The following is a 27,643-nucleotide window of genomic DNA, read 5'->3' on the forward strand; positions in this document are numbered from 1 at the left end:
TAAAAAAGGACCAATGAGATCATTATGCATGGACATCATTGTTAGGTGTCAGGGGAGCACCATGTATAATTAGAGATGAATTAAATGACTAATATCAGATTCATCGTTAGACAATTAAAAAGATTATCTCATTTTTATTTTAATTATTATTTTTAAGAGTTGATATAAAAAAGTAAAATTAAAAATATTTTCTTTAAAGAGACGGCGTTAAGACTTGTGTAATAATTTTCCCAGTCAACTTGCGTATCAACTGGTTGAAAAAAGATTGTTATATAGCTTGAGGAAGTGACCAACAAATTGTGAGACACGATTGCCGAAATATAAACAGTATAGGCAGTTTTGGAGTCCATAAGAATATTTTCTTGACTTGAGGATGACACAAGGTGTTGTGCTTCTGTCAGCTGGAAATGTCAACGGTTTATGTGATCCTTTTGTTTTCTCATCTAACGGCGGTGCTTCTGTCAGCCGGGAATGCAAACGGGCACCATGATGAGTGTCCAGACTCATTTGATTGTGGAAGTTTGGGCAGAATTTACTTCCCCTTCACCACGGTACAATACCTGAACTGTGGTGCTTTGGCTATCCATGGTTGTGATGATCATAACCAAACGGCAGTGAAGCGTGTCCAGTTGAACAATGGAGGGAAACTGTTCCAAGTTACACAAGTTAATAGTCATCAGAGGCAGGGGTGGAGACCTAGTATTTCCATTACCGATCATGATTTCAGAATGCTTCTGGTAAATGGTAGTTGTATGGCCTTCACCTACAACATTATCTTCCCTCCCTTCTCTGCTTTCGGTTATTTTGATATGAAAAACAATATAACCTCCTTCAAATGCAGACACAATCAAACAGTCAACCATACAAATGACTTCATCAACTATACAGGATGTCCTTCCTCTGATTTTTACTTTGCCCCTCCATACTCTGATTATGAGTCCTTGCGCTCCTTAATCTCTTCATGTTCAATGGTTAAACTTCCCGTGAGACAAGATTCTCAGTTCTTCAAAGATCCATTTGGATTTTTAACTGCTGAAATTACCTTTGAATTCAAGTTTTCAAATGAATGTCTCCAGTGTTACCATGGAAGAAGAGATGGCAATTGCCGACTTGACAGCAAGGGAAATTTTTATTGCGCCAACAGGTAAATACCTTAACAAAAAACTTGTACAAACAGTTAATGGTTGCATGAATATTTATGTATACAACCAGATTTAATTTTTACAATCTGAACTGCTAAAAAACAAGTTAACTCCGTATGTTTTTCCCCCTCAGCACAACAGTTAAAATTTAGAAAATTAATTCCTGCTTGATTACTTCTATATTTAAGCGACTTGACTGTATTGTAGAACTTTGTTTTGTTAGCTTGACAGTTAAAGAGGCTCGCTGTACTTTTTCCTTATCTAACTGGATCAATTGCTGCTTTTAAATGATGCAGGAAAGCTAGAGTTTGGACCCGGATTCGGAAGCTAGCATTGATGCTAGGTGACGTACAAATTTTTAATATTCAAATACATCATGCATCTAAATTTTAGTTTTTATCAAAGTTTAATATGATTATAGTTCTTATATTTACTGCTGACTAAACTAAAAATACACGTTTCCTGGTAAATGTATAGACGAATAACATTAAATTTTTTTTATAAAAATTAAACTAGTATTTTAAATTTTAACTGTCTTTCAAATTTATGTAGAACTCCAAACTTATGTAGGCGAATAGGAGTATTAGTTATGTAGATACATTTGAAAGATTAAACAATCTTTATTTATTAGTAATATTCTTTAATCAGAAACATAGGTGAGCATAACTCATTTAAACTAACTAACCACCCGAGGAGTTTTTTCCCCTTCTTAGGTTAGTTTATTAGTTATAAGTTGGAAAAAATAAAACAAAATACAGTTAAATCTGAGACTCTGTCAATTGTGAAACTAATTATTGAAAAGCCGCAACCTTTGAACTTTGAAGGCACCGGCGTAGGACCATGGATCATATTTGGGTTGTTCCTCACGTTACGGCACTGCAAACGAAAATATGGCCAATCCAGCAGCAACACCAATGATGATCCCTACCCAAGTCGTGACACAGAGAGTGACAGGATCTTCTTTGGGGTACCCATCTTCTCCTATATGGAGCTTCTAGAAGCAACAAACAATTTTGACTCCACTAGAAAGCTTGGAGAAGGAGGCTTTGGCACTGTGTACTATGGTCAGCATATAATATACACTGTGTAGCTCATTTCCATTTTACACATTAATTAAATATACAGAAGTTTTCAATCTTATTGATTCACTTAAATTAAGAATTGATCTTTTATAAACCAGGAACACTAAGAGATGGAAGGGAAGTTGCAATCAAGCATCTGTTTGAGCACAATTACAAGAGAGTGGAACAGTTTATGAATGAAATTGAGATCCTTACTCGCTTACGCCATAGAAATCTTGTGTCCCTTTATGGTTGCACTTCACGTCACGGCCAAGAGCTACTGCTTGTATATGAATACGTTCCTAATGGCACTGTTGCTAGTCATCTTCATGGTGATCTAGCAAGGGTTGGTTTGTTGACATGGCCTATTCGAATGCAAATTGCCATAGACACTGCTTCCGCATTGGCCTATCTCCATGCTTCTAACATCATCCATCGTGAGGTGAAAACCAATAACATTTTACTTGACATCAGTTTTTCGGTTAAGGTAGCAGATTTTGGGCTTTCAAGATTGCTCCCAAATGATGTAAGCCATGTCTCCACAGCTCCACAAGGGTCTCCGGGGTATCTTGATCCAGAATATTTCCAATTCTACAGGCTCACGGACAAGAGTGATGTGTATAGTTTTGGGGTTGTGCTCATGGAGCTGATATCATCCATGCCAGCAGTTGATGCAGCCAGGGAAAGAGATCAAGTTAACTTGGCAAGTTTTTGCATCAAAAAGATTCAAAAAGGAAAGCTTAGTGAGCTTGTAGACCCATCCTTTGGTTTTGAGTCAGACCAACAAGTTAAAAAGATGCTAACTTCAGTGGCAGGATTGGCCTTTCGGTGTGTGCTAGGAGACAATGGATTAAGGCCTTCTATGGATGAAGTTCTGGAAGCACTCAGGAAAATTCAAAGTGGGAATTATGAGTCTGAGAATCTAGAGAAAGGAGATGATGTTGGTGGTGGTGGTGTTACCTCTTCCACTTCCTCCACCGAACAAGTACACGTACTTCAACCACCACCAGCTTCACCGGATTGGGGTCAAGCTGGAATTTCAATGAATAAGTTACCAGCTTCGCCAATGTCCTTGACTGAGAAACGGGAAAGTGAATCTACCACGCCCAATGTCAGTGGTTAATTACATTTTTGTCTAATAATAACCGTAGTTTTTCACGTTTTGGTAAAAAAATATATATATGAATGTATTACCGAACTCTTTTTTCCCTTCAATGTTCATAGTTACTACTACATTACAGTAATGATTGATGCAGAGTCTCAAAGACGGGACAAAAAAGTAAGGAACCCAAGAAAGAAAGAAAAATCAAAGGGAGAAGAAAATTTCTGCAAGCTATTTAAAAGAATGTAACAAGTACTTATTAATTAATAACTATGTGTCGCATAAAATGAGTACATTTGTTCTTATGAGTCGCAAGATCATTCCGCCAAGTCAGCAACGGTGGAACAAGTATTTTATCGAGAGAAAAAAAGCGACATCGGAAAACGGTTCGGTCCTACTTGTGATTCCATGGTGATAATCCAAAGTATCAAAAGGAAAGTAATGAATGTGTATGGAAGAAAAGATGCAACCATTCCCAAAATAGATCCCATGCTTGTTAGAAGCAATCAATCACCTTTGTCCCCCTCACAATCATCAATATTCTGACTTTAACACTCTTTTAATAGAGAGGAGAACAACAGAGAGAGACAGATAGAGAGGGAGAGGGAAACAGATAACTTAGGAGATGGCAGCGTTGCAGAAATTCAAGCTGTTCGCGACGCCGTGTGGAGTGGGGCAAAGCCCAAGGACGAGCCCATTGATTCAATTCCGGCGGCAAGAACACGTGGTGGAGAAGAATCCGATGCGGAGACACTCACTGAAGGCCCTCTTTGTGTCCTCGGCGCCACCAGAGAAGCACGTGGCTGAAAATGAAACTAGTCCAATGTTGTTGGCTTCCGTTGCCGTTCCCCATTGTTCTTGGGTCGGTTTTGGTTGAAAAGGAAACATTGGCGCCCTCTCCTCCTCACTATTCCCGAATAATCTGTTGGACCAATTTCATGGTTGCTTTTCTATTTAAGTGTCCTTGAATATAATTGCATTTTAATTTCCGTGATCCTGCTGAGGCTGCTTCTATGTGTATTAGTTCCGTTATGGCATTTCGTGATCAGATATTCACTTATTTGTGTTTTAATTTAAAATTTATAAATATATATTAATTCTATTTTATAAAATAATATTTATTTTAGATTCTCTTAAGATTTTGTTTTAATGAGTCAAACTAGTTTGTTATATTTGTTGTGACAAGTGTATGTTGGTTTTTTAACGGTCATATTTCTAACATTTTGTTGTTGCAAAATGCCTATATATATATATATATCTATTTCCTCTTTTCTAGAAATGATAGATATGAGGACTCGGTTTCTTTCTGCCAAAAATTTATCTATTTCTTTCCCTATACAAAACTTAATTTTTATGAGAGCAAGAGCATTGGTGTTCTTAAGGTTCGGGGATCCTTTCGCTGCACACGATCGGAACCAACGGATTGTCATATCTTGGGAGAGGAGCGCAATCAAATTTTCTTACTCGTGCAGTGGGGGCGTTTTCTTAAGGATAGCGTTTACGCGCTTCAACCCAGACTATTTAATTCTTTCCCTTAATTTAATTTTCCCGTGTGCTTATTGTATGCTATAATGTATTATTCATGTGTTGTCAATTAAATTTAATTTGCTATTGCTATTTTGTTATTTAATTCAAGACTGTGCATCTTCTTCATATTTATTTTTCTTCATTTTGGTTTTATTTTTCCAACAGAATGTTAATAAATTTAAATGATTTGTCTCGATCTAACTTATTGAAAATCTTCTTTTGGGGCGGAGAAGCTGTTCTTTATAGAAGAAAACAAAAAGGAAAAGTTGAATTAGAATTGTGTTATGAGTTGGGAGAGGAGAAGAATACTTTCATAAAGCATGAACAATCAGTGTCGAGATAAGGCTAACATCAACAAACAATGCCTTTGGACTTGTTTGGCATTGAAAAAGCATTTTACCTAAAAGCTTGACTGTTTTAGTTTTGAAACTGAAAAAATGCATTCACCCAGGCGGGAATGAGAAAGTAATTCTTGATCGCCCAGAACAATTATTAGGTCAATTTATTTATTAAAATATCTCTTTTGCTAATCATCTTTTATCTTTATTTTTTTACAAAGAATTATTTTACCTTTTAAAATTTCTATTTTTTTAAGTAAGTTCTCACTGTTTACTTTTTTTCAAAACATAATAATTACTTATATTTTTATTTCTTAGGAATGAAATCATATCAAATGCTCTACACTACAATAATGTGGGATATATTAATTTTAGCACAATAAAAATTATTAAAATATTAAATTTATCATAATAAAACTAGTTTTAATAAAATAAATAACTTTTTGATTTTTGTAGCGTATTTCTCTACTCTGTTTTCGCTTACAAAATAATTTTATATTTATTTTAATAAATAAATTATATTTATTTCTTAAAAAAATTATATAAAAGTGTTTATTCTAAAGTTATTTTTTTTATTTTAAACAAATTCATTCGTTATTTATACACTATTCTTGCAATTAAATTTTTCTCAAGCCTTTTTAATGCATCATATCAAAGTTTTACTTAGATACAAATACAAGAAGATCCCTGTTTTATACACATAACTTAAACATAATTATCTAAAATAGCAAAAAAAAAAAAAAAAAACTCGCACATAAGATTGTGGTTTACCAAACATTTGGTATTAAAACTTAACGGCCTTGTCTAAAAATAAGAAGTAACACCTTAAACGGCACCGGTTGTCAAAGCAATAAGACATTAGTTAATTTAGTTCAAGTTAAAAATATGCCAATTGACCCTGTTATTATCTTGTTACAAATTTCCATGTGTAATTCCTCTAGGAAGTTAGATTTCAAAGCAAACGAGTTAATGATAGGTATTTATTTTTTTGGTATTGAACAGGGACAAAGCCCCAGCCACCTACAGATCAGATGAGAGTTTCAACTCCCACAACATCATTAAAAAGAAGAATATGGACGCCCCCCAAGAGAGAAGGACCATGATACCTAAGGATAAGAAGTAATTTAACAAATAGTGCTAATCGGCCTCATGACTTGGCTAATCATTTGTGATATTAGCTGATATTCAGTTAAAATAAATATATTTATTTGAATTTAGGTGTATATTTAGTAGATACATACATTTATTTGAATTATTATCTAGATGCAAGTTGTTAGGATTATCTCTAGGTGCATTTGAAATGCTGTTACATGCACCTATTGCCGTATAAATGTACAACCTTCGGTTCACCAATAATACATTCAAGAATCACATATATTTTCATTCTTATATATAGTCTATTTGGATTGACGTTTGTTGGCTTCAACGTGGATCAAGTTGAAAAAAAAATTGTTTATGCATCAGAAGTTCTGAACGTTAAAATGTAGGAAAAGGTGGATCGCAATATGATTGAGACACGCTAATAGAATTTTAATAAAAACTTTTCTATTGATTTAAAAATAAAATTAATTTAAAAACTGTTTGAGATAATATACAGAATCATAAAAGTTTTGAAAAAAAAGTTAATAATTATGCAAATGCTGATTTTAAATAAATTTTTTAGAAAAATAATAATTACAATGGATTGGAATGGAAGACAAATAGGGACGGCTCTAGGTGTTTATACTTTAGTTTTTTTTTTCATTTTACTTTATAGCTTTATGTTATTCAATACCATCTTAAACTGATAAGCACGTGTTAAGATTAAAAAAAAAAAAAGAAAAAGAAACTGATAAGCACGAGAATACTGTCATGTATATTGAACAATTTGATAGCTGTCCAATAAAGGCTGTAGACCATATATGTTCGACAAAAAATTGGGCTGTGAATGGGTGTCCATCTACTGAGCCACACATTTTACTGGACTATTGAAAACGATTACGCAATTGGGCCTCGTAGGTTTAAGCTCAATTTTTTTATATATATATATACAGTGACTAATTTGTAAAGCAGTTTTTTTAAGAGTATTTCTGAAGCAATTAATATCTTAATTATACTATTTTTTAAAGTACTATTACATGTTGGCACCATATGATTAATCTTCAATCATATCATTAGCATATATGAGCCATATTATTTCCACATCAACCACATTAGCCATGTCATTAAGGAAGTTGACAACAAAGGCCAATCCTTACAATAAAAAATGTAGGCATAGGTAGAGGTGGCAAAACAGGATATCCCACCCAATGTGAGCTGGGCCAATGTAGGTGGCGAGCTATAACAAGCAAGGAAATAAAAAAAAACAAATTTAATCCAGGTCTCTAAAATGAAAGGTGGGCCCTATAAAAAAACAAGAGTTTTTAAGTTTTTGACAGATTTTCACATGTTAGCCCACATTTGGATCAGGCTAGAATTTTGGTTTAATTTGGACTCAAAATTTAAAATCTATGCTCTAAATTTTAGTGGATGAATTAAATCAATATGACTATATGACTGATCCAACTCATTTTGTCGACGATAAGTACAGGACTAACACTTAATTTGTTTTAAACAAGCATAACAACTCAAATTTATGCAAGTACTCAGGTATAAGAATTACAAAATGAATAGTTAAACCATTGATTATTATCTTTATAAAAATTAGTTATCAACAAAATTAATAAATATTTTATACTTATAATAGTAAAAACAAGTCATTTATTATTATATTTTATAATGTTAGACATCTATTTATAATATATAAAAGCTGAGTTATAATATATTACGTTGCCATGTTAGCGAAAATGATGATGTGGAAAAAGAAGAACATTCTTCTATTGAGTGATACTCACAATATTTCAAAATTCTATACAATATATTTCAATTGAGTAATACTCACCTCTAATATGACTATATGACTGATCCAACTCATTTTGTCGACGATAAGTACAAGACTAACACTAAATTTGTTTAAAACAAGCATAACAACTCAAATTTATACAAGTACTCAGGTATAAGAATTACAAAATGAATAGTTAAACCATTGATTATTATCTTTATAAAAATTAGTTATCGACAAAATCAATAAATATTTTATACTTATAATAGTAAAAATAAGTCATTTATTATTATATTTTATAATGTTAGACATCTATTTATAATATATAAAAGCTGAGTTATAATATATTATGTTGTCATGTTAGCGAAAATGATGATGTGGAAAAAGAAGAACATTCTTCTATCGAGTGATACTCACAATATTTCAAAATCTCATACAATACATTTCAATTGAGTGATACTCACCTCCAAATGTCTCAATCTTTTGCATTCCCTTCTCTGTACGTGCTCTTCATCTCAAGGTTTTACACATACAACTTCGTTCTCTCCTAGATCTTCGGCGCAAAAGAACCTTCTGAAGTTCGATCGCTTCATTCATTCGCATTTCGCTTTCTTCAAATTTTCGTCAATATTAGAGATTCTACGTTCGCGATTATGATGATGATGTTATAGCAGCAGTATTTCGTGAACCATATTCACATCAAAGACCGAATCGCAAGACCGAATCGTAGAACCTCCAATCATATATGGCACGACACTCCATGAAACCTCAGTCAGACCCTCCGAATAGTGCGACACTCGACGAAAACTCGATCAAACGAATTTAGGGATGTGCAAGCATCTTCACATGAAATACCAAATTGTAGGACACTCCCCCAATCACTGACACTTCATGAAATCTCGGTCAGACCCTCCGAATCGTGCAACACTCGACGAAAACTCGATCAAACGAATTTGGGGTTGTGCAAACATCTTCACATGAAAGACCGAATTGCAAGACACTCCCCCAATCGCATACTGCATTGTATAGTGAGAGCCTCTCCATAATCGCATACTTCAAAGTTTTGGTCCTACACATAGGCAAGACTTTTGATACTGAATTTTGTTGATTTTTATTTTCACTCTTATGATATATATTATTTTTCTGATGCGTAGATTTTCCCGTTGTGAAAAATAATTCTACTAAGAAATATTCAAAAGATAGATGCAAAAATATGAAAAGATGGTAGACACGGCAAAGACACAATATAACTTGGAAAGAAGAAAGCCAAATGATGGTATGTAAACAATTTATATTTTTTTCATATGCAAATTGTTTTTGTATTAAATTGAAATTCAAATTCAAATTAGTCATTGGAATTTAAATTCAAATCTAATAGACATGCACACATACATACACATGTGTGAAAGTTGAACTATTAGTGTTTTATATAATTTTAATTGAATGTGAACTTTTGTTAGACTTAATTAATAAGGTTGGTGAATTTATGTCTTGAGAATGTTCCTTTGTTTAAATAATCAAATTGCCTCACTTTAGGGATACATGTAGACATTTTAAAATATATTGTTAGTCCTTGGTTGACAACAACAGAATATGGTTCTAGAGAAAAATAAGCATGAGTCAGAGGTATAACTCAAAGGCATCAGATCAACATTTGAACGTATATCACCCAGAAACTTAAAATATGCTATTTTTAACAAATAAAGTCATTATAGATTTTTGTTAATTTATTTATCTCCATATTTGTTAATGTATACACATGCTTATTATATATGTTGCTTCATGAAACTTTATTTCACCTCCAAGAGTTCAAGGAGTTGGTTATGAATATCACAATCTTTTCTCAATATTAAGATAATTGACCCTTCCAAGGACATTATACAATCACGGTTACTTAAGACTCCCTCCTTCTTTTAGAAGAGAATGATCTTAATACAGACTTGTAACTACAATCTATAAGAAAGTTTTTTTCTAACCCAACTTTATAGTTAAACAATGTTTTTCACAAATTTTGAATAAATTTTAACTTAAATAAGATATGTTTAATTGTTCATTGCCTACAGGTAAAAAAAAAAAAAAGAGTTGAAGCATGAAAAGGAAGAGTAGTTATGAGAATAATTTGATGGAACACCTGTTTCAAGTAATTAATCTCCTCTCATCTTGTAACTATTTGATATAGTTTAAATTATTTTTTTTATAATAATACAAATAAATTATTTAAATATTATTTAACTATAGTGAGCAGTTAAGTGTCAATTTTTTATACCCTATTTTCATAGCAAGGTAATGTGCATTATATTATATTTTACCATGACAACCTAACCATGATTAGCATGACACAAAACTTGCATAAATGTTACTTTTAAATGAATATATAATATTATGGGTGTGCTTGCTAATATGATCTTATTTTAATATTTTGGCATATGATACTTCATGAGTGGTTGATGTTTAACTATTGGTTTGGCCTATTGGTCTTCCATTACCCTACGTCAAACGTGAATTTATGATTATTTTATAACTTTAGAAATATATGCTATGTCAAAGGTGAATTTATTATTATTTTGTAACTTTGTCTATAATTTAATTTGGACTCAAGCAAGCACTATAATTGATTCGTGTGTAACGAAAGTATGTAGCAGTCACTTTGTTTATAATTAGTATTAACGTTATCATAACATTAGACCATGTTTATGCAACTTAATATCCATGCTCCTTCTCTTTTTCTTTTGTTTTTGTTCTAACAAAATACATATATGAAAACTAAAGCATTTTCCAGCGCATCCACCACCATGGTTACCAAGTTAATCACCTAGAGTAGTCTGGACTTTGGCTCAAGCTCCTACTGTAACTTCTGCTTCTGCTACAACTCCTACTTCTGTTGCGGCTTCTTGATGCATAAGGTGATCTATAGTATGATCGATCCCTATACTTTCTATTCTTTGGTGAGATTGACCTGAATCATAATAAAGATGAGTATAAACACTGTAGATTATCAAAAATGAAATTTTAGCTGATGTAATAACAAACCTATAATGTCGCTTTTGTCTTAGAGGACAATAGTCTAGATTAAGTATCACCCAGAAACTTAAAATATGCTAATTTTAACAAATAAAGTCATTTTATATTTTTGTTACTTTATTTATCTCCATATTTGTTAATATATAGCATGCTTATTATATATGTTGCTTTATGAAATTTCATTTCACCTCCTTAATTTCATAAATTTTAATAATAGGTCCAAATGTAGCAACACAACTTTGCCTCTTTCAACAAGTCAAAAGGTGCATCTTTATCATCCGATGATAAAGTTTATGAAATCTCACAAACTCATTTAAGAAAAAAGGCAAATAAAGAAGATGACACAACTCAAAGTCCAAAGCTACAACTATCCAAGTCAAAAGATGCATCTTCATCATCAAAAGAAGAAGAAAGTCCATTAAAGAAAAATGTGAAAAAAAATTATCATAAGCCAATGCTCCAAGTTACAAGTATCAAAGAAGTCAAAAGATGCATCTTCGTCATCAAATGAAGTTTATTCAATCTCAAAAATTCCAGTAAGGAGAAAGGCGAATAAACAAACTGTTCTAATATCCTCTGATGATGAAGAGTTAATCTTACTTCAAAATTTAAAAAGGAACACACCAAAGAAAATAAAATTCAATAACAAGTAGCCAGTAAAAGAAAATAAATACAAAAAATCTATTTAAATAAATAATTTTTGAAGTTTTATTAGCATAATTTTTATGTGTTTTAACATTATGGTTAACTATTTTTCTTTCATTATATATATATTTCACATTATGTGTTTTAATATTATGTGTTTTATTATGTCAATTTCACTTTATTCTTATATTACTCTTATAATATTTATACATAACACTTACTTTTACATTCACGTTACTCAATTTTAGTTGAGTGATCATACTCTAATTTTAAAATATTTTCTTATAAATATATGGATAAATACAAATTATCTTAATTTATATATAATTTTTTTAACTCATTTAACCGTCAATGATATAAAATATCATTAATAAATATATTTTTAATTTTTATTTATCAATCAAATAATTTATTTAAATATTTTTTAAATTATTTATAAACCCGAGCATCGTGCGGATCTATATCTAGTTTTATAAAGAATTGAAGTGAGTAGCATCTCAAATATCACTCTCTTGAAATCAGCCATTACCAAGAATTATTTTCTAAAACTTATCCTTAATATGGGAATGTCACATTCTTCAACTTCATTTTCTCAAAAAATAACTTCCAAAACCTTTGGTAAATACAACCTCAGTTTGTGCTAAAATACTCTAGATAATTTGATTTTTTTTCAGTCTTACAGATCCTCATTATATGACAGAACAAATTTGATTGCAGTTAATAGTAGTAGTTCAGGATCATGCGCGGAACGCTTTAAGTGGGATTAATATTCTAATTATCCAAGTTCAAGGGATATGAGCTATTTAAAACAGTAGGGTCAAGCTGTGGCATGCAGTGGTTGTTTGTCCCCTGTATGTGGAGCAAACAGGCCTCTCACTCGGGGCCCATAAAAGGTCCATCTTCTCAAACACTTACCAATAAAATTTTGCTAGTACTGTTCAAACTTCAAAGCATTGATATATGGACCGGACAAAAAATAAGCACGAACATTAAAATAAAACAAAAAGGGGTGGAAGAAAAACGAACAAACAAAACAAAAACATGAGCAGTGATCCAAGACACCCACTTGGCCTGGGAATCCTCACTAGGATCTCAGGGTGGTGAAAGATTGTCAAGAATTAATACTACTTGGAGAACGTGTCTGTCTTCCCATTTGTACAAGACTGACTTTCTTAACAATTATTATTGGAACATGCTCTTGTCTCACTTTAACCTTCTTCGGCAGCTACACATCTAATGTCACATTTTAGATGAGTTCTGCCCTTACCAATTACCTTAGATGTCCTGAAATTGTCTTATTGGTTTCAAGTTAAAAAGACCCTTTCTGTTATTTTCCCCGGCGCCTTTAGTATCTTCTTCATTTTCACTGTTTATCGGCCAAATTAACATTTTTTTTTTGGCGGGGGGCCCTGATATTGAGAAAACATAATTTGAATGTGAACAAAAATAAAAAGCTTTCTTGGCAAGCACCATTCATGTGCAGAATAAATACAAGTTTTTTTTCATCGACCAAATAAAACATGGAAGCACAATGGGCAGCATGTTCGAGATAATAAACAAATTACAGGATCAAATCTAACTGTTTAAATTCACACTGTTGCATGATGATGGTACAACACAAACCGATGAGTTTGCCAACTTGGCAATTTGTTGTTTTATGATAACCATACAATCCGAAAGTCACTTTCAAAAAGTTGCACAGAACTCCCAAATGATACAGCTTTTTTCCCCCAACTAGTACTTTTAATCCGAATTCTTCGATAAGAAATGCATATTAAATGCTTGTTTCATTGTCATCCCCAACTGGTCGTAGAACAGTAATCATTAGGAGTGTTGAAAAAAAATTGTTCTTGATTGAACCGGACTGTTACTAAACTAAATCTAATTAGTTTTTTTTGAATTAGGTAAAAAAAAATGACCGGGTGTAATATTTTATAAAAACCATTTCGAAAATTAGTTTGAAAAATAGTATTTACAAAAATAGTTTAAAAGGTAGTTTGAAAAGTTTAAAATTAATTCGGTTCTTAGAATTAATTTAAAACAAGTGAAAAACTATTTTAGTTCAAAATTAATTTTTTAAAATAGTTCAATTTTGAACTAATTTATAAATCAATATGAATATTTAAATATAAAATCAAATCCATTAAAACAATTTAAAATTAATTCGATTCAATTTTTTTATCAAACTAATTTTTACACACCTCATCGTCACATAAACAATGCCCCACTATACTGCTGATAGCTGCATAGTTAAGAAAGAATATTCCGAGGCAACTCAACCATATCCTCATTCCTCAACCGCTCTGATACACCTTAGCTTCTAGCTATCTATATACATGTAGGAACGGATTCACTTGTTGTGTATGCACATGTTTTTGTCATTAATTCTTATTAACTTGTTTCTATAGTATAAATTTGACAACTTTAACAGTTGAACCAAGTGATATTGTATTAATGATTATGGATATCAAATTTAACTATTCAATTAATAGAAACAATTGTAATGTGGATGCTTCTTTTTTAAGTGTTTTATGCTAGTGAATGCTTATCCTGATACTAGACTGCAGTGACAAGCATGATCATATAAATTTCATTTAAAAAGGTGTGGCTACTCTGCCTATGCAACAAAAAATGTGAAAAGTACTAATGGCCTACTATAGTACAACTTAGGTTAATAAGTCACCCTTGTAACCATAAACTTTTCTTTACATATAGTGAACAACTAAAACAATTCCAGGAATTGCATGCAATTAATATTCTATTTTTTCCACTAATTTAATTATTGAAACTACCTTGAATTGGGAAATATTTTAATATAATTTATTTTTAAATACTACTAGCTATTTTCTTATTTTCCAATGAGATAAAAACTAATGAAAAATCATTCTTATCAAACCATTGTATGGATCTTGTTTCGTCTTATTTTAGATCTACTACTGAAGGAGTGGTAATTAAGATCACGTCCATCGATGCCAAGGGTATTGTTACTCGGGAAAATTGATTAAACTCAATTTGACTACTGAGCATCGGATACCTATGTAACCGAACATTAGATTAATCGAATAGCCTGTACAGGATATAAGTGATATAATTGATTAATTGGAGGGAGCTAGCAATGATACACTCATACAGTCACGTGCTTCTTAGTCTTTATTTTTTGGCCTGAACCGCATGACATTGTTCTAAAAATCGTAATATATATGCAAGGATTTGCACCCCTAAAAAGAAAATGCAACGATTCATATAATGCTAGCAATCTCTTACTACGGTTCAAGTCTTCATGCAGCAGCAACTGCTACATGATCTCATTGTCCACATGAGGCAGATAAACATGGATCCGAGAAAATCTTCTCTTCCAAACCCCACATACTTATATTGAGGAGCATATTTATCGGTCCTGTCATGGTTGATTGTTCAAAGAATTTACTATAAATAAAATAATTTTTTAAGTAGATAGTAGTGTGTCTCTAAAAAATCTTTATACAGTAATTAATATTGTGCAATAGTTAAAAAATGTAAGTTTTGAAACACATTAACATTGAAGAATTATTTTTCCATAACATTAAAAAATCGATATTAGTAAAGTTTGTTGACCCTTTAAGAAAAAAGTAAAGTCTGTTGATGTTATTTAACTAGCTTCAAGTATTGGAACTCTATTAATTAGTTACAAAAGGGTGTAAAGATGAATATATTAATGGTTTTGATGTTCGATTAATAAGATCTGAGCACTTGTTTGTTGTTAGGGTAAGTCATGTGTGATTCTACTTCCACTTTCGATGTTAATTCCTAATAGTGGTTTGAATTATATTTTGTAATGTTGTTAGTGAGTTGTAGGTGAAAATTGACGAAGATGTTAGAAATTTAAAAAATAAAAAATAAGATGATAAATTAGTTAATGGATAAAATTTAACTTTGAATTTTATGGAGACTAAAACCGAAGTAAAAAGAATTCTAATGATAAAAAATATTCTTAAAACACATATAACATTGTCACGTGCCAATTATAATGAAAAGAAATGGAATTGAGATACAAGTCTTAAAGTATAAAACTGTAAAACTCATACTAAATTTTAAATTTTTTCTCTCATTCTTTTTTTCACACAATCAAACGCTCCCGGATATCTTATTAGGGTTAGTAGTCCTTCTTCTCACCCTTCCAACAATTAATAATTTTGTTCATAGACTTAGTTACATTTTTAATTCCCATATTTTAATTTATATGGAATTTTACTCTTTTTTAACTTCAATTGTTCTCAATTAATTTTTTATTTAAATTAAATCTCTTATTTAAAATTCCATTTAATAATTAATAGAAATATAGGAAATATGCAATATATTATTAATTTGTATAAATTTATAAAGAAAAATATATAACGTACTTAAATAATAAAAAAACAAAATAACTTTTGTTATATTTTATATATTTTTCTTTTCTAATTTACATTAAATTATAATAGGTCACATATGTATCAATTAATTTTTTTCCTAATTATTTAATAACAATTTCATTTGAATAATTAAATTTTGTGAAAATTAAATCTGAATAATTAAATAAAAAATATTTATAATTATAATACGAATATTAAAATTGCAATTCGCCCTTTGATAATGTCATTAAGTATCACAAGATGTCACCATTGCACTGAACCCTTTCGACCAAATTTAAGCGAGGCCGAGTGGTACACCTTTATTTTTGCATGATATGATTCCTCCACTTTATGCTGAGACTCAGATATTTATGGATTTATCACCGCACGTAGATCTGGCAAAGAAAACTCGTATTTGTGGGTATCCGTCCGAATCTGTCCCGACTTTGACGGGTAATACTCGAGTTGATCGGGTATGGGTACGGGTTCAGGTTTTTCCCGATAATCAAAAGTCGGGTACAGATACGGGTATGGGATTACTAGATCCGTCCCGACCCCGAACCCGCCCGCCACTTAAAATCTTTAGAATTTTTGCATAATTTAATCAAAAGGCATATAATTTTTATTACTAGTTAATTTTATTTTAATTTTTTTACATAATTTAATATTATTTTCTTAACTATTTATGTAGACACACGCGTTATAATAAATTTATTGATATATAAGTAGTTAAAAATAAATGTTTAACAATCAATTTATTTTTTTTCTAAAATCAAATTTTTAATATTTTTTTTTAAAAAAATATTTTTCTAAATGGTGTGTGGAACGGGATTAGGGATACCCGATACCTGACGGGTACCCGACGGGTACGGGGATGGGACAATAAACTCAAACCCATCTATAAACTCAAACCCGTCGGATATCGGGTACCGGTAAGGAGTCGAGATAAGGGATTGGGAAGACAATACCCGTATCCGACCCGCCTCATTGCTATGTCTAACCGCACGTATAGTTTTCGCTGCTAGCTGGACTCGTTGTAGCAGCCTCATTTAATAAAGAAAAACAAAATCAGCATCATACCATTGTTCTTTTCGTTTTTTATTTTATTTTATTGTTATAAGTATTCATTAATTTTAATTTTATTGATGATTAATTTATATAAAAAAAACTAATTGATCACTTTTATGAAATTCTTCTCTCATAATTATAATTTTTTTATCTATAAAATTTAAATTTATGATTTATCTATAAAATTTAAATTTATGATTTTATTTAATAGAATTGAATTCACTATTATTTGAACTAACAATTTATTCATATTTTTATCATTATTATGACAAGACACTACTAATTTTGCATTACAAATGTATTTTTTTAATTTCAATCAAATACAAAATGAATATCAAAACATTATAAATTATATATATACACACATATAAATAAAATTAAAAGATATATTTGATTAATTTAAATTTAAATTTTTTAGATTTCAATTTAATTTACATAAATATTATTTTTTAGAACAATAAAACAATATTATTTAAAACATCATTTTATTCAATAATTAATACTGTAAAATATATTTATTTGAAAATAGTTTTTTGCTAATATGTTTGTTAAGTTGTCATGTGAAATATTTATTAATTTATGTTAATTACTAAATTTGATTTTTTTTATATAATAATTTGGTTCTTAATAAAAATAAAGAATGTATTACTAATAACAGTTATATAGCAATGATGATTGTTATTTAATGAAAACTTGTAGGCATGATACACAAATGAATACAAGCACATAATATTTATCTTTTAATTTTACCGGATCAACTAATTAACTTGAAATTGAAAAACAATTAATATGTTTCACAGTTCATAACTTATAAGTATACCTTGATAATAAAAAATAACACCTTAATAACGTCAAATGACAAATACATTAAATTTATTTTAATGATTTTGAAAATTATGTATTTTAATAAAGAAAACAAGACAATGTAATAAAAAGTTAACTACTTTACCATCTCCGTTAACAACATATTTTTTTTAATCACGTCACGTTGAAGATTTTTACATAAAAATAACAATTGCTAGTCTCTCGTACAATACATGTACAGGTGAAATATAAATTTATAACGTGATTAAAAAAATCTCCATTAAACACGTATACTTTAATTATAGAAGCTTATTTTTTGAAAACTATCCCTTATATAGAGTAATAGTAAGTTAGTGGTTGGACGTATTGTGCTGACAAAAAAAATTAATTGTCGATGAAGACGAAGACAGGATGCGGATGACTAAAAAAACAAAACCCAAAGGCAAAGGTAACCCAGTGAGGAGATAAATTATTGTGCAGAAAAAACACATGACAGCTAATCCAACAATTATTTGGTAATAAATAAAGTTATTAAATACATTAATAATTAATTGACAATGATATTCATATATTTCATTCTGTTATGACTATTTTTTATTTATTTCTCTTTGTCTTTTCTATTGCATCACATATTATATATATTATTGATCCGTTTGTTAAACTTTACTAATATTTTTTAAATAAATATTTTTAATGTGTTATTTTTTTCTAAAAAAATAATTTTTTTAATTTTTAATAAGGAAATTTTATGTTTTTTCAAAATCATTTTTTTCGATTAAAAAAAAAACAAGATGGACCCATTTTTTTTGTTTATTTATGTATTTTACTTTCCTTTATCTCTTCTCTCTCCATTACAATCCACCCTAAAAATGGAAGTGGACACTTATAATTTTCCTTAATTAATATGAAAATAATTTATAAACACCCAAATGTCAACGGACGATAATTCTTTTTTTAAAAAACTTGATTATTGAGTTGTCAAATAATTTTTTGCCTAATAAAAAAATTAAAAATTAACTAAAATGATTTATCAAATATAACCTGAATGAGTGGATGAGTAATATTTTTTTATAATTACTGTAATTAGAATATTTAGTTTCTTGATAAAATCTTGAGATATACTTGTAAAGTGTTGACTCTTTAGATAGGTGTTATCGGATTAATCATAAGTCAAAAGCTTTAATTATACTTAAAAATTCTCATCTTTTTCAAAAAATGCATTAAGTCAAACTTAATTTTTTTTTTTTACGAATTCAAAGTTTTGTTAGCATCTGAATTACATTGATGGATGAATATTTATTGTAACCTTACAAACAGACCGATTCTAATGGATTTCTCAAACTAATAATCATATTTGATTTAAAAAAAATTGTTTCGATGATAAATTATTTTAAAAAATATATGAATAATAATTTTTTATTAAATAACTATGTAAAGAATTATAATAACAATACATAATAATTAAATTAAAAAATATAAATAATGTATGTAATTTAGGTTGGAAAGAGGATAAAGTAGAGAAAAGAAAGAAAGGTTGGTAGAGTGAGGTGTGTAACTGCAAAGCTGCAGCGCACTTTCTCTCTGAACCAAACAAACAAGAAGGCATCATGCCATCCCAGAAACAAATGCAAACCCCTCCAACACCTCTCCCTTTCAATTCACCAATTCCCATACTAACATAACATTTCTTTATTTATTCACACATCATAACACTTATAAACACATTGCTTAAAGAACTTCAAATACCAATTTTCTTTTGTCGGAAGCAACAAAATAATACTGATTATTTCACCTCCAACTCCAAATCTGTTTGTTTCTTGCACACAATTTGCCGTGGTCCCCACCACAAAGTGTTTGTTTGTTTCCTCAATTCAATTTTTCCTTGTCCAAATCCAAGGAGATTAGATTATGAAACCCATTGTCACTTCGTTTGCGGAAATTGGTCTCCTGCTTAGGTTGTATCATGTATGTCCATCTCACTTTCACACTTGCTGTCTGCTATAGCATGTTTTTCCAGTTGTCACTCCTCCCTCCCTCACTGTATTTTACTCCTTTTTTCTTGTAAAATAGAAAGAAATAAGGGGTAGCAGTTATTTGTTTTGTTTTGTTTTTCCCTCTAGGGGAAGGAAACAGAGAAAGAAAAGTTTAAAGATACCGACTTTTAACTGAAACAGAATGTGTGGGTGTTTGCTAGATAGGCTTTATAATTCTCAGTAAAAAGCCACTTTCTTCGTTCCATGAAAAATAGCTTGGTCCCATGCTACCACGCCAGCTGCATCTGCTTTTTTTTGTTATTCCCTTTGGTTCTGGGGTGGAATCTACGTATAAAAGTTGAAATCTTGGTTTCGTTTCTTGGTTGAGGAGAATTGTTTGGGGCTGACTTGGTGTTGGGTTGGTCCTGAATTTTTTTAATGCCTTTTTGTTTGTTTTCTAGTTTTTTTTTTTTTTAAATTGCGTACTAGTAACTCTCTCTCTCTCTCTGGGAATTGGGTGCTTCTATTTGTTTAATGGAAGATTATTTATGGGTTTAGATTATTGGGTTTAACAGTTCATGCCTAGTCACCAATACGCGTTTGGTATACGTATTGAAATCTTTCTTTCTTCTTTTGTGCAAATTTGCTTGGTCTAGCAGCCATATCTGCATCTGGTTTTGCGCGTGGTGTACACCCAGACATTCTCGCTGGTAATTCAGCTACTTTGTTTTTTTATGCTAGGAATTTGCCTTCTATCATCTATGTTTTGCCTACTTTGAATCCGCTACAAGTTTCGCCTTTTTTATTTTTGAAAAAAAAAATGTACTTGAAGCTCATTGTTCTTCAAGCTCAATTGAGGCCAAGGTTTTAAAAAACTTTCTGCCAGCGTGGTTTCAGCTTCAATTGTGGTCACATTCGTCTGTAATTTCCGTCTCAATTTTCCGCAATGTGACTGCAATTATGGTTGCATTTGTCTGAAATTTCCGCCGCAATTTTCTGCAATACGAAGGAATGCGACGAAACCACGACTGCGATTGCAATTTAAAACCTTGATAGTTGCCAAAACTGGGTCAAACAAATTGCATAATGCATTGTGATTTGTGAAAACTAAAAAGTTGCTTCTGCACTTTGTTGGATTTACATGTTTTATTTGGTTGTTATTGGAGATGAATAGTTAATTGCTGATCTTTGTGATGAATGCAGATCTAGTTGGGATAAAGTGTCTCTTTATATTGCCAAGAAGAGTTTACTGTGTGGGAGGAGTGTTTTATGTTTGAGGTCTTATATACTTGTGAGAAAAGAACTTTTTGGATTTGAGTAGTAGGGTGAGAGAGTAAGGTGAAGGTTCTTTGGTGGGGCTAGATATGGCCTCTGGTGAAGGGAGGCGGCGTCATCATGATCTTGTGCCTCTTGCTGCATTGCTCAAGAGAGAGATGAAGAGTGAGAAGATGGAGAAGCCTACTGTGAGGGTTGGACATGCAGCTCAGTCCAAGAAAGGGGAGGATTACTTTCTAATTAAGACTGATTGTCAACGAGTGCCTGGGAACTCTTCATCTTCCTTTTCTGTATATGCGGTATTTTTCAACTTTTCTGTTTCAGATTATATTTTCACCTCTAGAAATGCATGATATATCATATATATAGTAAGTTATAGTTTGGAGATTGCTGATTGTTTGATCTGCTTGTTTTCATGGAAATTTTGCTTTACTTTTTACTCTTGGCATGTGGCAACAGCCTTTTCAGACTAAAATGAATGTCCTTTTGGATGGAAGCACAGTATCCTATAAGATGGCCACTCATTTCTTCTGGTTAACAGGTTTTTGATGGGCATAATGGAAATGCTGCTGCCATTTTTACTAGGGAGCATTTGTTAAATCATGTGTTGGGTGCTCTTCCTCGAGGGCTTGGACGAGATGAGTGGTTACAAGCTTTACCAAGGGCACTGGTTGCTGGCTTTGTTAAGACTGACAAGGAATTTCAGAGCAGAGGTGTGAACTTTAGCTTTTATTCTTGTGTCTTTTGGGGATAGAGAAGTTATTCATATTGGGAGGGTGGAAATACAGAACTGGAGGATCAGGATTCAGGAATTTATTTTTTCTCTCTTCTTATTACTGATTGTATGAGTCCTCATCTGGTTTTGTCCAGGAGAAACTTCTGGAACCACAGCCACATTCGTAATAGTGGATAGGTGGACTGTGACTGTTGCATCAGTTGGAGATTCCCGTTGTATACTAGATACCCAGGGTGGTGCTGTTACCTCCTTAACTGTTGATCACAGACTTGAAGAGAATATTGAAGAGTATGTTGTTATTTCTAAGGCCTAAGTTTGTTAACCTTTTTTTTTTTGTATGCTCTTGTTATGAGTTACACTGTATGCACAGGAGGGAACGTGTAACTGCTAGTGGAGGTGAAGTTGGGAGACTTAGCATTGTTGGTGGGGCTGAGGTGAGCATATTTATGTTGTAGTTATACTTTTTTCATCCTAAAATGGAAGAAAAGGAAAGATCTTCCATTTGTCCCCTACCCCCTTACAGCATCTAACATGGGAACATTCCATTTAGCTTATCCTTGTTTTAAAGTTTAGTTCTAAACCATTGCAGATTGGTCCCCTTCGTTGCTGGCCAGGAGGTCTATGCCTTTCTAGGTCAATAGGTGACATGGATGTTGGGGAGTTCATAGTTCCAATACCATATGTCAAACAAGTAAAGGTATAATTTGTTTCCAGATAATTTCTTCTTCTTTAGGTCAGTGATTATAATGATTATGCATCCTGCTAGGCCTTTGTTCAGGATAAAAATCTTACAATTTGTCATGGATTATAGCTGTCAAAAGCTGGTGGGAGGCTTGTAATTGCCTCTGATGGCATATGGGATGCTCTATCATCAGAAATGGCTGCAAAATCTTGCCGTGGTTTGCCTGCTGAACTTGCTGCTATGCAGGTTGTCAAGGTAGTCTTCTGGCTTGTGATGTGACATTACTACATTAGCATCATGTTGCAAAGCTGGCATTTCTCCTCACATGTATATATATTTTAACTGTTATACAGGAAGCACTAAGAACGAGAGGGTTAAAGGATGATACAACTTGCATAGTAGTTGACATTATCCCACCTGATAATGAATTGCCACCAACACCTCCCCCCCCAAAACGGAACAAGCTGAGAGATCTTCTTTCCTTCAGGAAGAGGTCCCGTGATTCTGCCAGTAAGCTGTCAAAAAAGCTTTCAGCTATAAATATAGTGGAGGAACTGTTTGAAGAAGGATCCGCAATGCTTGCTGAAAGGTAATCTGTCATTCCCTTCTATAGGAAAAATTTTCAATTGACGAGAGTGGGAAAATTTCATGAACAGTACATTACAGTCTAATTAGTTTATGATGTGCTGCGATTTACTTACCTGATAATATGTGGAGTCATAACTCATAAGTGAACACCCTCCTTCCTTTTCGAGGAAGGAATCTTCATGTTTTGCATGGCCATTTGGCTGTAAAAACACTTATATTTTATCCTATTGCCTCTTATTATATTCTTAATTGGTTCTCTCTTAACTGATACCTACTTAGGATACTACGTGAGCTAATTTCAGTATGTGTTCTGTAGCTATGAGTCTGTACTAGTCTGGAAGTATTTCCTGGTTTTCTTATCGAGTTGGACTTACTCAGACAATTTTCTGTTGTATTCCTTTAAATACTTTTAAAACAGTTATGGTTCATGAATATTTATTACTTAATATGGCATACCTGCAGATTAGGAAATGATGACAACTTGAACTCAGGGCAATCAACATCTGGCATTTTTGTCTGTGCTGTATGTCAAGTTGATCTTGCTCCAAGTGAGGGCATCTCTGTCCACGCAGGTTCCATTTTCTCCACCAGCTCCAAACCCTGGGAAGGTCCTTTTCTATGTTTTGATTGCCGTGATAAGAAGGATGCTATGGAAGGAAAACGTCCAAGTGGAGTTAAGGTGTCATAGGCTCAAAATTGATTTCCTGTTATAGTATTCTTTATGCTATCTTTGGCCATTTTTGTATTCACAATTTTTATAGGCAAAAATTAATTGATTGAATCTCACTATCAAGCAGCAACAGCTGTATATGTGAATTGTGATATCCACGAATTCATCTAAAATGGGGCCATTGAATTTGAGTAGCAAATTAAAACTGGGAGAGAGTGCCTGAAATGGGTTTTTGGGCGGCTGAAGATTCTTCATCTCTGATTTGGATGGTTAAGATTGTTGCCGGGTAGATTCTTTTGTATAGTAGTTTATGTTGCTTAACTTACCACAAAAGTGGGTATTCTCTTGATTAAGTATGCCTCCCCAAATTCTGTATATAAATTTCCATGGACCTTTTCTACCCCTGGGGATTGGAAGCTTCAAATCTCTACTATGGATTGAGAAATCAATTCATCTAAATTTAGAAATTGCTTGTTAAATACTGTATGTTTCCTTTTTCCCGTGTTATTTTGGTGTCACTCTCCTCTTTGTCCTTTTTTAGGAGGGGTGTGTTTTGTCCTTTACAAATAACTGGAAGGATAATGTAATGATTGCTTATGCGATTTTTCAATGTTAGAGCAAAGTTCCGTTGAACGGAAAGTGAGAGCGCCTTAAACCAAACACACACTAAGTATGTTTGAATTAAAGTTTACACATTTAATCCAAGATTAAATTTAAGTTTGTAAACTAAATTTAGAAAAACAATTCAAGTCTTATTTTTACATAATTGAATTTTTAAACAAAATTGTAATATGCAAATGTATTTTTGAGAATAATCAAACATGTCACAAAAATGAGTTTAAAATATTCCAAAAGGAGAATTAAACATAGCCTAATGCATAAAAGCATAAATTTCTCAGTAATCAAGTTTCTCAAAGTTTCTATTCTGTTACCATGAGCAAAGGAATGGAGTTCCAAGTTCGAGCATTAAACCTAAATTGGGAAACGTATGAATTTTGGAAGAGTCAATTTCCATCCTCTCTTTGTGCTAATACGTTGTATAGTGAATGGGAGAAATTGAACGGAAAATATGGAGGGCCTATATTTCTTCGGGTCTTCCATGCTCATTTTCCAAGTCAAATTGCGAATCAAAGACGTTCTTTTAGATGAGTTGATACATGTCATATACTATAAATTAATATAGAGAGTTCATTACTTGTTCCTCAAAAAGTTGGGAATTTGGTATGGCTCTAGTTGATTTGTTCTGCTTCCTATTTTGTTTCCTTGTACTCATTCTCTCCGCTGGTTATGGAAATGGGCACCAAAATTGTCCACACTCCTTTACTTGTGGGAATCTTGGGACTCTCCATTACCCTTTCACCAAGGCAGAACTACCTGACTGTGGCTTGCTAGCCATACGTGATTGTGATAATCCTCATCAACACACAAAAACGATCCAGCTAGAGAAAAATGGAAATAGCAGCAGCATAGTGGTTAATGGCATCACTCAGCAGGGTGAGATTTCAATTTTGGATGAAGATTTTCACAAGCGTTTACAACAAAATACTTGTGGAGCGTTGAAGAATAATTATAGTCTTCCATCCCCTTCTTCTTTGTATTCTATTCACATAGAATATAATGTAACACTATTCAAATGCAAACACAGCCTCAATATGAAACCCCCAGCACATTATTTTAAATACCAGTGCCATGATTATGATTATGATATCTATTATGACAGCCTTCCCTCTCCTAATAATAAGGAGGCGCATAGCCTTTTCTCATCCTGCTCAGTTATTCAGATATCATCAAAAGACTTGACTGATACCTCAAACATTCTATCGTTTCTATCTGCTGAGATGACTCTTGAAGTAGTATTATCTAATGATTGTTACGAGTGCTATAATCTCAGAGGTGGCCAATGTCTACTTGACAGCAATCAAAAGTTCTACTGTGAAAAAGGTACGCTTTACATAAATTTCTCATTTATTCCTTAATCCATTCGAATGTTTCCTTTCGGTACAGTGAGTTTTCTAGACCAGACCATTGAGATTGTCACATATGAAGTCTCGTCTTAGACGTGGCTGCGCCAGTGTCCCCATTTTATTATTTTTTAAATTCTGGTGTTTTTTTGAGCATTTAATTATTTTCTATTTACCACTTCAGTGGCAAGAGTCAAGTTGATTGCTGAATGCTATTTTTTTTTACTCTGTATCCTTCCATCAGGATTCAAGAACTAATCCATCAAAGGAGATTCATTTAAGCTACTAACATCTTTCCATAAACGTTTTTGCCATATGCTTGACCACATGCTTTACGTTACTGGCATCATGGCGATTAGAATTAGTTTGACTGTCCTAATTTTCTAGACCAGTGTGAGCCTAACACTCCGTTACTTCACCAATGGTTATGACACCCTTTCTTCTGTAATTCTTAAATCATTAAGAAATAAATACAAGAGGCTGCGTTAGTAAATGTTTGACAAAATAAAAAAAAAGATTTAAATAAATTATTGGCTTTGATTTTAATAACATCACTCGTCATGTTTTTCATTCTCTTTCCCTCTCTCCTTTTACCTCTCTACTTACAAACCCATTAAATTAAATATTAGTATTATTCTAAAGTGACATCCAGAAAATAAACCAATTTGGGTTGGCTAGAGGGGATAATTGATGGTATGTACCAGATTAAAAGTAATCACGAATTATTAATGTATTATGGATATTGCATTTGATTAGCAAAGGCTCTGCGAGAGAACCTTGATTTAGTTGTTCATAGGCTTTCTGAAAAAAGAAAAGGTTGTCTATAGGCTAAAATATATTAATGCTCTATTAATTTTTTGGAATGTTTTTTTTTAAGACGCTAAATACACTTTAAGAAATGCTACTTTGAATTGAAGTTGTTGCTTTTAAAATGAATTTTTCGTAAGCCCAATACTGATTTTTGAAATCCCTTTTCACTTCTAGAAAAGATATTTCAGATTAAAGTTTTTTTTGCTTTTGAAAAAACCATTTTGAAAACTTTTTTTTCCTTATGGAAAACTTATTTTGGAAGGTTTTTTTTGCCTATAAAAAATGTATTCCAAAATCATTTTTTGGTTAAGGAATAAGCATTTCAAAATACGACCCCATCCACACCAAAAATCACTCCCACCATAATCCAACCTCAACCCCACCAAAAACCAATCCCAATCCTACTAGAGCCCAAACCCATATCACAAAGGAAGAAGCTTACCTTCAATGACAAAGGAGAAAGGGAATGAGGATGCACAACTTCAAGACAAAGGAAGAAGGAAGATGCCGTGGTAGGTCATCGTTGTAGGTGAGTTGGAAAAGGTCGTGCTAATTCATTAAAGACAGTAAAATAATTTCAAATGAAATAAGAATGCGTTTAGATAGAGAATTTTAACTAAGGAAAGTAATTTATCAGAGAATTTAAATTTTTTTAATCTAAAATTCATTGTTTGAATATTTTTAATGAAGAATTTAAATTTTTGAAATTTTAAAACAAAATTTTAAACAACTAAAAATGTGGAATTTTAATTTTCTTCTAAAAAGTTGAGAAATTAAAATTCTCTTTTTAAAAGAAGAACCTTCTAAAACATTTCCGTATTTCCTTTATAACCTTCCTTCCACCTAAAATTTTTAAAATTTTATTCTCGAACTCGTGACTCATTTTCTTTCATCCTCACAATTTTAATTTTTTTATCCAAACACAAAATTTTAAAAATAAAAGAATTTCAATTAAAAAATTTAAAATTCTTAAAATTTAATTTTTTTTAAAATTTTAAATTATCTCATCCAAA

The 27,643-nt window shown here is 31.9% G+C and overlaps 3 protein-coding genes across 8 annotated transcripts; all 3 read left to right on the plus strand.

The window, feature by feature from the left end:
- The first annotated feature begins 318 nt into the window (after positions 1-318).
- Positions 319-4,302, plus strand: LOC114369335 (LEAF RUST 10 DISEASE-RESISTANCE LOCUS RECEPTOR-LIKE PROTEIN KINASE-like 1.1). Its single transcript, XM_028326550.1, has 4 exons — positions 319-1,144; positions 1,439-1,485; positions 1,967-2,206; positions 2,323-4,302. The coding sequence occupies exons 1-4, from the start codon at positions 408-410 to the stop codon at positions 3,324-3,326; spliced, it is 2,028 nt and encodes a 675-aa protein (XP_028182351.1). The 5' UTR covers positions 319-407; the 3' UTR covers positions 3,327-4,302.
- Positions 4,303-19,476: 15,174 nt separating this feature from the next.
- LOC114369338 (probable protein phosphatase 2C 15) lies at positions 19,477-24,352 on the plus strand. 6 transcript variants are annotated; one of them, XM_028326555.1, is made up of 10 exons: positions 19,477-19,900; positions 20,565-20,618; positions 21,112-21,482; positions 21,725-21,896; positions 22,054-22,207; positions 22,290-22,353; positions 22,509-22,616; positions 22,731-22,856; positions 22,955-23,190; positions 23,652-24,352. In XM_028326555.1, exons 3-10 carry the CDS (start codon positions 21,273-21,275, stop codon positions 23,875-23,877), a joined length of 1,296 nt encoding a protein of 431 aa, XP_028182356.1. In that variant the 5' UTR covers positions 19,477-19,900; positions 20,565-20,618; positions 21,112-21,272; the 3' UTR covers positions 23,878-24,352. The 6 variants fall into 6 exon arrangements, with proteins under 6 accessions (XP_028182356.1, XP_028182358.1, XP_028182361.1 ...); XM_028326557.1 differs by having other exon boundaries at positions 20,568-20,618; XM_028326558.1 differs by lacking the exon at positions 19,477-19,900 and adding an exon at positions 19,929-20,326.
- A 730-nt stretch (positions 24,353-25,082) lies between these two features.
- Positions 25,083-26,761, plus strand: LOC114371856. Its single transcript, XM_028329171.1, has 2 exons — positions 25,083-25,800; positions 26,065-26,761. The coding sequence occupies exons 1-2, from the start codon at positions 25,083-25,085 to the stop codon at positions 26,076-26,078; spliced, it is 732 nt and encodes a 243-aa protein (XP_028184972.1). The 3' UTR covers positions 26,079-26,761.
- The last annotated feature ends 882 nt before the right edge of the window (positions 26,762-27,643 follow it).

This window comes from Glycine soja, chromosome 10 (assembly GCF_004193775.1).
Source record: "Glycine soja cultivar W05 chromosome 10, ASM419377v2, whole genome shotgun sequence".
Classification (NCBI taxonomy): domain Eukaryota; kingdom Viridiplantae; phylum Streptophyta; class Magnoliopsida; order Fabales; family Fabaceae; genus Glycine; species Glycine soja.